Here is an 11,186-nt window from a genome sequence, read left to right on the forward strand (position 1 = left end):
TATTTGTATATTTCATCAATAAGTTATTTTGACTAATCAATTATGGATCATATAGCTCTGTAATTTTAATGATTTGTCCACATCTATGGTGATCTTTTCAAGATCACAATACGTTTGTTCTTTTAATTCAAATGTCCAGAATGCATACAAACACATCCTTTAAAAAGAAAGGAAAGGAATGAGAGAGGAGGAAGAAGGCAGGGAGACAGGGAAAGAGAGGAAGCAGAAAGGGGGGGGGGGGAGAGAAAGAGAGAGAGAGAGAGAGAGAACAAACCTTCTATTAAAGTTGGGGTGTGCTAATCTCTCCACAAAAGCCATTTAGACCCACCCATGGCTCAAAGGGGGAGAAGGGGAGGGAGAAGGGAGCAAAAGAGGAAGAATAGAATCTATGCGCTGCCACCTCCCACCATTCTTAACACTTCCAACCACTACAAAAATTACTGAGACCTGTAACAAGTCACTCGCGAAGCAAATTGCCCTCAGTAAAGCCCTACTCTTCGTCTCCTCCACACGCGAGAAGGTGATGTGCCCAGTTTACACAAATGTTTCCCCACGTGTAATATTAAAAGGAAATTGCACACCCTTTCAGTATCTTCCGCCGAAGCTGAGAATCTCGTGCCAAGGCACTTCACCCTAAACGTTGAAACAACACAATTAACCAAATGTGTTCGCGGTGTGTGTCTGCTTGCTTGTCGGTTTTAAACGCAAAAGCTCCAAGGGAGTTTCTCTGCCTTTAGAACTGGCTGAATGTGGTCTGTTTTTCCAGCACTTCGAGGTAGTCCGGCTCAACGTTTAGTTTTGCTTTTAACTCCAGATATTCGTTCCTGTTGGGTTCTACAAAGACAGCACTGGGGGGGCTGTAGAGCACCGGTTCCCGCAGCCTGCTGTCCCCCGCCCCCGGGTGCAAATACTGATGGGGGCGTCTCAGGTCATAATTGGGGGAGAAAGTGTAAGCAGCGGGGCTGCACGGGAATTTGGGATATTCCGGGAGGCTACTGCCGGCGGGGGCGGTGGAGCAGTGTTTGTCTGGTTCTAAAATGCCCCTGTAAAAGCGGTCGGCGTCCTGCACCGGCGACAGTAGGTCCTCCCGGGGCTCGATGGTGCTGACGCTGTAGGCGGAGCTCCGCAAGTGGTGGCTTTCCCGCCTCTCCTCCTCCCCCGGCTGCAGCTGCAGCTGCGGCGGGGGCTGTTGCTGTTGTTGCTGCTGCTGCTGCGGCTGCGGCTGCGGCGGCGGCGGCGGCGGCGGCTGCAGGTGGTGGTTGCTGCTATAGGTGACCTTGAGCTCGTGCAGGTCTTTGTAATCCTCCACGGAGTTGCCCTCTCGGGAGCGGTAGATGGGGTTTTTGCACATGTGGCCCAGCGGATGGGGGATGTACTCGTACACGTGGCCCGCGGGCGTCTTCACCTTGGGCAGCGCCGGCCCGCGGTGGTGCACGTGCGCGTGCGGGTGGCCTCCAGCGCCGCCGCCGCCGCCGCCGTACACGCTGTACTGCATGTTGAAGGCGCTCACGTCGGAATTGTTGGTGCCGGTGTGGTCGCTCTGCTTCTTCTTCCTGCGCTTCATGACTAGCACGAAGAGCCCGGCGGCCACGAAGACCGACATGATGAAAACCAGCAGCAGGCTGAGGATTAACACGGACAAGGGCACCGACGACGACGCGCCTCCGCCCGCGCCCAAGCCCGCGGGGGCCCCGGTGCTGTTCAAGCGCACGGCGGGGGTCACCGCGCTGGTCCTCGCGGGGACCTGGATGGAGGAGGGCGTGGGCGTGGAAACCTCCACGTCTGAGTAGTCTGGGCACAGCAGCTCCGACTTAATGAAGCGCATATCCATCTCAGCGAACTTCTTGGGCGCCTTGCAGATGACCTCGTCCACCAAGACGCCCACTTTGAGCTGCTCGACCCACAGTTTCATGCCCACCACGTCGCAGGTACAATCCCAAGGGTTGTCGTGCAGGTCGATTTGGATGAGCGACTTCAGCTGGTCCAGAACCCCACTCACCGGCAAGGAGGTGAAGTGGTTACTCCTCAGGTTCAGCCTGAGGAGGGTCAGGCCTGAGAAGACGCCTGAGGGCATGGTCTGCAGGAGGTTGTCATTCAGGAATAGCAGCTGGAGGTTGGGGACCGGGTCGAAGGTCCCAGACTGAATCTCGCGTATGAGATTGTACTGGAGGAAGAGATACTGCAGGCTCTGCAGCCCGTAGAACAACTCCGGACTCAGCCTCTCGATCCTGTTGCCATTTAGGTAGAGGCGCCTCAGGTTCGTGAGATCCCCAAAGGCGCGGTCCTGGATCACGGAGATGCGGTTGTTGCCCAGATGCAGAAGGTCCAGCCCGGTGGCCTCCAGGAAGTCGCTCCTGCGCACCAGGGCGATGTAGTTCTCCGTCAGATACATCTTCTTGGGGTTGTAGGGCTTGGGCTGCAGCTCCGCGATGCTCTCGATCTTGCGTTCCTGGCAGTTGACGTTGAGGCCCAGATCGGAGATTTGCAGGTTGCAAGTGCACGCGGTGGGACACTCCAAAGGCACGGGAGATTTGGTCTGGTAGGCGATGCTGGGGCCATAGTTGCCATAGCCCAGGTCCTTGGAGGGCTGCCGAGAGGTGGGGCGCACCCTGGGCTTGTTGGGTTGGCGAGTCCCCTTGGGGGGCTTCAAGGGGGGTTTGTAAACAGCAGAGGAAGAAGTGGCCACGGAATTCACCGATGCCGGGGTGGTATGTAAATACCCCGTGGTGCTCAAAGGCGACTGCGGCCTCATCTCATAGTCTGAAATAAGTTTCCTCGGGCAAAGTTCCTGCTTGGACACCTCGTCCAAGTCCCGGCCGTGTAAGCGGAAGGGGGTCTCACAAACCACATCCCCCACCAGGGCCGAGTAGGAGATGCTGTCTAACCAATCCTTCAGAGAGATCAACTCACAGGAGCAATTCCAGGGGTTTTCCTCCAGCTGTAACTCCACAACTTTGTCCATATGCTGCAACAACCCCACGTAGGGCAGGAGTTTCAGCCGGTTCCCCCGCAGGTCCAAGTGCGTTAAGGGCACAAAACGGAAAAGGTTGTTGGGTAAACTGGACAAGAGATTGTCATTGAGGATAAGCACCTGCAACAAATGCAGTTTCCCAAAAGCGTTGGGTTCAATGACACTGATGTAATTGTAATCGACCTGTAGGTACTCCAGGCTCTCCAAGCCAAGGAAGGTATCATCACGCAGAAGTTCCAGTTTATTATTGTTCAGATGCAATCTCCTTAAACCCCGCAGCCCGTGGAAAGCCCCAGTCTCAATATCCTGGATAACATTGCTACCCAGATGCAAAATTGAAGCCCCAGTGTAATTGACAAACTCATTGGGATAGAGACGGTTCAAAAGGTTTCCAGACAACAAGAGGTGGTAGATTGGGAAACGGGGAGGGCTAATTTCAGAGAGGCTGATGATCCCCCGGTTTTCACAGCTCACAGTTAAAATGCCATCCTTTTCCTCACAAGGACATGCATTGTCACAAATTTCCCCATAATAATCGATGGTTTCTGCACACGAAAGGACGAGAGATGTTAGAGCAAAAGCTAGAGTCTGCAGCATCCAGCTCTGCATTTTTCTGTGAAGGTCCTGTTCCAAAGTTACTGGGGGGCAGCAAGTGTGCATTTTATCTCCTGCAAGGGAGAGAGGAAACAACAGAATATGACGAAAATTTAAGGGATCAATCAGAAAGTCTCTCTCTTTCCTAGTACTACTTCTCTGAAATCCAGGAGGGGCTATGAATGAACCTCCCCTCCCCCTCCACCATCCGTGGTACCTCGAAATTCTCCAGACTTTATTAAAATCTGACATTCATTTTGATTTAAAGGTTGATTTCATTTCCTAATGACAATAGGAACATGCTGCTCTTTACAAGATAAGGGCAGGTTAGGCAAAGTCCCATTTTAGTATTCTTCCCGGCTCCCCCCCTTTCAAAACCAATCCATAAATATACATAAAATGGCTGTCAGTTCAGTTTCATGGCTCTAATTTAAGAGAAAGGAAGCACCATTTTACAAGGTTCCCCACCTCACCTATACCCAGTCCCTCCGCCTTTCCTTCAGAACCTCTTCAGGTAACAGTTCACAGTGAAGGTCTCCCGTTTTCACAGAAAAGCCAGGAGCCACAATACTTGGGCTATTTTAAAACCATCGCTGGAAATGCCAGAGTGGGAACCTAAAGAATGCTTTCCAGAGGCAAAAAGGATGCAAGATAATGCATCAGAAGGACCCAGAAGAAGCTCTTAAATCACCAATTTTCTTCAGGAGCTTTGAGTGTGGAGAAAAAGGAGAGCGCGTTCGCTTTGATGGTGGACTTCACTATCACGCTATTAAGCACATCAGCGTCCTAATTGCATGCACGGTGCCACTTAGCAGCTCTCTGCCCTGAGAGCGCCCTGCGTCCACTTCTCCTCATTGATCATGTCAGCGACGCTACTAAACCGCATCTCTAAGCCACTGAAATAGTTCTGCACGACGGATTACAAAGAACTCTGCGAAAGCATCCGCATCCCGGAGCACCTCTCAACACCTGGAGTTTAGGACGTTCTTACTGCTTACCGGGAACCAGCTAAAAGTAAACCAAGGACCAGCGCCAAAGCCTCTCTAACCTCGGGCTCCGCGTCTGTTTGCCACGGTATGCAAAACGAACCCTACCGAATTTGCAAGATTTGGAGTGAACTACCACCTCGCCAGCATCCCCATCTTTGGAGTTGCTTATTACATTTAATTGGCAGTGCTTTATTCCTCTACCCCACCCCCCTTTTTCCCCCGAGAAAGGGGACTTGGGCTGATTAAGAGGCAAAATAGAAGGGTGTAAGGGAGGGAGAACAGCAAGTGACACAAGCCAGTGCTTTAATATCCGAATTTCATCTCCCCAAGGAAACAATCTGAGCCCCTCTCTTCGTTCTGGCTTTCTTTTTGTCCCCTTAAAGGCTTCCTTCGACTTCCTACTTCGAGTCGACAGCAGCACTCATAAAGGAAAGGACATAAATGGAGCGAGTGTGTGAGCGTGTGTGAGTGCGTGTTGCGTTGGTTGGGGGAAGGGGGGTGGGAATATTTAGTAGAAATGCTGGGCTCGGGGAATCAATGCCTTTTCTCTGGTCAGCCTTGCCTCTCTGCCTCGCCACCAACGAAGTCTGATGTCGAATCGCAACCTCAAACTAAAGCCAAGACGTTTCTGAGTCACGGGTTCAAGCCTGGAGACCTCGATCTTCATCCCCGAGCCGACTCCAGCCCGCGTTATTAACAGCCCCTGCATTCTCACGCACATGTGCAAGTGTGCCTGCGAATCATTCACGTGTGGCCACCCAGACGTGTCGAGACGAATGGGAACCCACAGTGTATAAACGTCGCAAGTATCTCCGACCTCCCAACGCAAAGACAAACACCTCCCGGCTTCAAAGCGGCCAAAACACCCTCTATGAAAGCAAAACGTTTACCTTGACATTTCCGTTCTCCGCGGGATCAAATCTGCACATCCATTCAAGTGGGGTTGGGTCCCCTCCCCCTCCCTCCCGGTGCTTCCCCGCCCCCATTCACCTGCCGCCCCTCTGACAGCCCATCGCAAAACGTGTCCAGCCAGTATTAAAGTCGAGCGTTTACAACTTTAATTCAGTTCCGGATAGCCAGGGTCGAGGAGCTTCCTCTCACCCCACTCCCTTTCCCCTCCTCCTGGCCATCAAAGGAGCCCCAAAATTTGAAAAAATAAAGTTGAATGAGCCGGAGAAGGCTGACATTCTGACTGGGAAACGCACCTCCGATGTAAATTCGCGGGTACGCGGCACATTCTGAGATTCTCAGATTTTTTTTTTTTTTAATGGAGGGCGGGGGCCGGGTAACTGTATTTGTTTTTCCCCAAAGAATTTAAACCCTGGATCGTGGCCCTGAACATCCCTGCATTAAACAACGTGGGGCCGGGCGGGCTGAAGCCCAGCACCCAGGCCGGAACCGCGGTTCCGGGCACAGCTGCTCCCACAGCGGCCCAGGCAGAAGCGCCCGGAGTTCCAGGACGCGAGGCTCCCCCTCCCCCATCCCGCCCCGAAGCGAAGGAAGGGAAGGGGGGGGGGAGGGCGGAGAGGGAAAGAAAGCCACCCGGCCGCCACACACACAGACACACACACTGGAGCCTCTTTTGCAAAGTAAACGGCCGACTTACCCCGTCTCACATCTCCAAGGCCCACTCATCATAGCCACCCTTACAAAAAAATACCTCTTTGGGGTGTGCACCGGGGTTCGGAAGCCGAGGGAGGGCGAGCGCTGCGATCCGAGCGGCTGGAGAAAAGAGGCGCCCGGACGCCGCCAGCCCCGGGCCGCCGCCGTGGTGGCGACCGCGGGTTCCGGGGCTCCCCAACCGGCTCTCCCCCGCGCTCTCTGTGGTAGTCGGAGCCGGCAGCGGGCTGGGAGGGGGGGAGAAGGGGGCGATCGCGAGCGGCGAGCCGGGAAGGGAGGGGGAGGGGGCGGCGGAGGACCGGCGGTCGCGGCACCTCGCATTAGGGGCCGGGAGCTGGAGCCGGGCGGGGCGGGGAAGGAGCTGTTGGAGGGGGAGGAGGCGTGGAGCCCGAGGAGGGGGACGCGGAGCAGGCTGCCCGCCGGCCCAGCCAACGTGACGGTCAGCCTCGCCGCGCGCTCGCACCCGCTCACACTCATGCTCACTCGCTCCCAGCCGCGCCACCGCGCGATCGCGGGGTCCTCGGCATCCTTCGCCGCACCCCCGAGGCGGGTACTTACAGTTGCCATCTGTATAGGGGCCAACTTTCTCCAAGCCAGCGGCGGCCGCCGCCACCCCCTCCAGCCGCCTCCGGCTCCTCGCACCCTCGGGCCTGGGTTCGCGCGGGCCGGCCCTCCCCTCCCCCCTCGGCTCTCCTCGCCGTCTTCACCACATTCCCCCCTGGTCAGTGGCGCACGCCCGGGGACGAGCCAGAGGGAGCGGGGCGCAGGGGTGTGCATACATCGCCCGCCTTCTTCTTGCAGCGCACACTGTACATGGTAGTGAGGGGGCGAGCGAAGGTGGCACCGGCCCCTCGGCTGCTCCCACGGCGGCTGCGGCTCCTGCGCCGTCCTCCGCCCCCCCCCGCGCAGCGGAGACCACCGCACTGGGATCCCGCCGCCGCTGTCCCCTTGCCAAGCCCGCCGCCGCGGCCCCTAATTAGTACATGCAAGGCTCCCGCGTCCTCTTGGCTGTTTCATCGCTCCCGGTGTTTGCAGGGGCTTTTCCTCTATTCCTTCTCTTGATGCGGCGCACGATCGTCATTATATTTGGGATTCTCTATCTCCGACATCCTTGGGGGTCCGCGGGGAGGTGGGGGGGCAGGAGCAGCGTTGTTCTAAGCCTGTGGCGTGTCCCGGCAGCCCGGCGGCTCAAAAAAAACTTAGAGAAAGTCGCGTCTTCCCTCCCCGGCGGTGAGGAGGTGGCTACGCGGTAAGCAGCGCAGGGGTCTCTGAGACATCTGCTTCGGCGGGGGCGCAGGGCCCCATGCAGTGCACTTGTTTATTGTCGCGCCACCGGTGCGAGCCAAGCTGCAGCAGACATGATGGGCCCGGGGCGAAGCGGGCGCTCCGTGGCCGATAGATGGCAGCCGAGAGCGAAGGCGTCCCTGGGCCCCGGAGGCGCAACCGGAGCGCCCCCCACCCTTGGATGTCACATTCGTGGGAGACAGAGGACTCTTGGACCATGTGCGTAACTCTAGCGTGGGACTGTGAAATCCTCGGATTGAAGAAGGGAGGGGTGGAAAGAACGCCGACAGTGTCAGGCTTGTTGGTGGTCAGGGACAGAGGATTCCAGCCCTGGGCTGAACGTCTGCCTTCCACCTCCCATTTAGACTAACACAGCCCGTGCTGCTGTCTCTTGTACTTACTGTAAAGGACCCTGGAAGAGGGAGTGGTTCATCCTAGCTGCAAACAAGGGCGCTATTTTTTTTTCTTAAGAATTACGTTTTATAAGTATGTTTGGGCGATACAAGGGAATGTGAACGACTTTCAGAGAGATTGTGAACGTATTTGGTGTGTACTAGAAAGCTGGAAGTCCCTAAATAAACGCAGTAACGGTAGAAAGCAAGTTTCTTGAAGAGTCACCTGCTAAACTCTACTAGCGTCATCTCTACAGTAAGTATTCCTGGCTCTTTCCATGAAACCAGACACCTCCCTCCCCCCCAAAAGGGTTTTTACATTCATAAGGCATATTTCCAGTGTTTGTAATATTTGAGCTGCAGTCCATCCCAGGTATAGAAAAAAAGTTGATTGTTATAAGTGGCCCAATGCAGGCTGAGTGCACTGTTCCTTTGATAACTGGGTGGTTTTACCACTTAAATGTATTTTATCCATTTAATTTTGGAATTAATTATATAGTATCTTTTGGAGTCATCTTAAACATAATTGATATTGTGTCTTTCTTGGTAATATTTGGGGTAACATTGTGGTTATAATATCCTGATTAAATACAAAATTAATATAAATTCTGGTATATATGTATATACATATAGCCACTAACATATCTTCCCACATCTATGTTGAGTTAGAAAGAGTTTTCTAGAGGTGGCGAATTTTGCAGTCTCCTGAGGTTTTGCAACATTTCTTGAAATTTCTCCTGAATCTATTCTGCAAATATATTTTTTAGTAAGGTCATTCATACTTGGCTTGGAAACAATTCTGTTTATTTTGCTTCAATTTGGGGTAAGTGTAAGTGAGGAAGAAAAGCAATCAGTAATATATAATTAAAAAGAAAATATTATAATAGAACTTCCTGTTAAGTTTAGAAACATTTGGCCTAGGAATGATTGCCACTTGCTACAGGTACATTATATAAACAGGTAACTTAAACTTCACCCAAAAAAGGTTTGTTGCTGTATTTATTTATTTAGTCAATATCTTCTAACATTTTAGAACATTTATTTTTTAATAAATGCTTTTGTATTTTCAAAATGAAAGTTTTAAAGTGTCATAATTTTCAAATTACATATTAATTACAGTTAGAAACTTTTGGAATATAAATGTTCAGTTCTATCACAGACACATTTTTTTCAATGTTGATAACCTCTGTAGAAGTTTTCAAAGGGTATAAAATAGCTTATCTAATTATTGGACTACTCAAGATAACTGAAACATAGTTATTTTAGTTCATTCTTCAATTACTTTCCTAAATCTTCACAATTGGATTTAATAACAAATTTTAGTTTAATTTTTGTTTTTGTCTTATTTTTACTTTATTATCCTAATTAAAATACATTTTGTTGAGCTAAGAAGCACTAAACATGTTTGCAATGAACATAGGTAATAATTTTGTTAGAAACACCGACACTAAAAATATTCCAGTTTACCTCTTGTGGTTCAAATAAATAAATGACAACTTTCTGCCATTAACTCAATATTAAGGATGGCCTGAGAAGCCGCCATTAGTTTACCACTAGGTGTCTCTATAAGCTACTCTGCAGGAAAGTGAATTTTGAGAAAATACTGAGACATGAAGAAATAAGAACAGAAGAATGGGGAAGGAAAACATCATAGAAATAAGGAAGAGCCTCATTTATTAGTGTGTAGATTCCTATTTGCTTTGAGTGTTGGCTATTACCTAGAAAATAAATAAATAAATCATGTAACTGATCAAATTTGAGCAAGATTTTTATCTACAGGAACAGACATATTCATGTTTTAGTCTATATTCAACAATATACAGTCATATGATATGTATACATGCTACCACACAACACTCAAACGCATGCATATGATTACATAAACACACTTAGGAACTAGAAAATTAAATGTCTGATCAAATACATCTCTCCAGATTTAAGGTCATTGACACTAAATTAAACATTATTTGACTGAGGTGGGTGTGAAAAGCTGAGAATCTTTGAATGGTTATGAATATATTTATGCATATAATAATTATATCATGATCTAGTGTCATTATAAATACATTTCATATGTGGTAATATATTTGTCAATAATTAGTGCAAATTATGGACATACTTTGATACCTACCTATTAAAATTTAAATTCAAACCACGATTAGCATAGTTGTCACTTGAAACTGACCATACATATTTGTGAATTCATATTTATTATTACCTGGAATTATTGTTTCAGTGCCTTACGGACTCTGGAGGAATTCTTATGTTAAAAGCATTTCTTAAAATATCTCATCATATTATATTTGTGTATCACTGTGTGGGTTCTTCAGAATAGTAAAATGCTTAGTCAGGAATTATAGTCCCTCATGCAGCAGTCTAACAGAGATTATAAACAAGGAAGTTCTTTGGTAATAATTATGAGATTTTATGAGTACAAATCAACATCATTGAGATCTAAAGCCAGTAGACCTTGTATTTTGCTGTTGTCAGCCTGACTGGTGAGTTAGGATTACAGAATTCTAATGCTAGATTCCAGACTCCTCCCAAATTAGCTTGACGAGATTACTTACGTTATGGTAATGGCTAAGAAGACTATATTATCTTATTTAATAAATGAAAAATTTTTCAGATTTAAGTTATATTTTTAATGTCTTTGAAATTGAAATCACATATACCACATATCCCTGAAAGGAGAAAAGTTTCTTCTGGAGGTGAAAACATGAGTCATCATTTATGAGTGTTTCTCTATGCAATTGCTAAACTAAATAACTGTATAGCATATGTTTTTGATTAGTTTGATACTTTTAGAATTACAGCAGTTAAATATATCATGCAGTGATATTTGTCAAATCCGAAATGGCCGGCTAAACTAATTTTACCAAGATTATTTATTCACTTATAGGCTTAGTTATTAACAGTCTTAGGAATACGCTCTCAGAGACATAAAAGAAAGAGGTGCAAAAAATAGACAAGTTTCTTCCTGTCTCATATAGTTCCTTGTAAATACCCTCCGATTTTTTTTGTGTGTGTGTGCCAGAATTAGGTATTAAAACATACTCTTTGGAGGACAACTTGGAAATATCTACCAAAATTTAAAATGGATATATCTTTTGAACAATCATATTTTCAGAAAGTAGCCTACAGGTGTATGGAAGTTAAGTACACAAAATGATATATAAGAAGATATTCCTTGTAACAGATGCTTGTATTTGTCAATGACTAAGAATGGCCTATATGTCTGACTAAATGAAAAGTGGTATACATCAATCTATACCTTGGAAGGCCTTTCTTCCTGTAATAACAGTGTATATAGGAATGCAGTTCTGTCATTATTAA

The 11,186-nt window shown here is 48.8% G+C and overlaps 1 protein-coding gene across 1 annotated transcript; it reads right to left on the reverse strand.

Moving 5' to 3' along the window:
• Window positions 1-733: 733 nt before the first annotated feature.
• SLITRK5 (SLIT and NTRK like family member 5) lies at window positions 734-6,989 on the reverse strand (the record flags this gene model as incomplete). The annotated part of the gene is made up of 2 exons (XM_079721940.1): window positions 734-3,639; window positions 6,923-6,989. 2 exons carry the CDS (start codon window positions 6,987-6,989, stop codon window positions 734-736), a joined length of 2,973 nt encoding a protein of 990 aa, XP_079578066.1.
• Between the last annotated feature and the right edge of the window lie 4,197 nt (window positions 6,990-11,186).

This window comes from Hyperoodon ampullatus (genome assembly GCF_949752795.1).
Source record: "Hyperoodon ampullatus genome assembly, chromosome: 16".
Lineage (NCBI taxonomy): Eukaryota > Metazoa > Chordata > Mammalia > Artiodactyla > Ziphiidae > Hyperoodon > Hyperoodon ampullatus.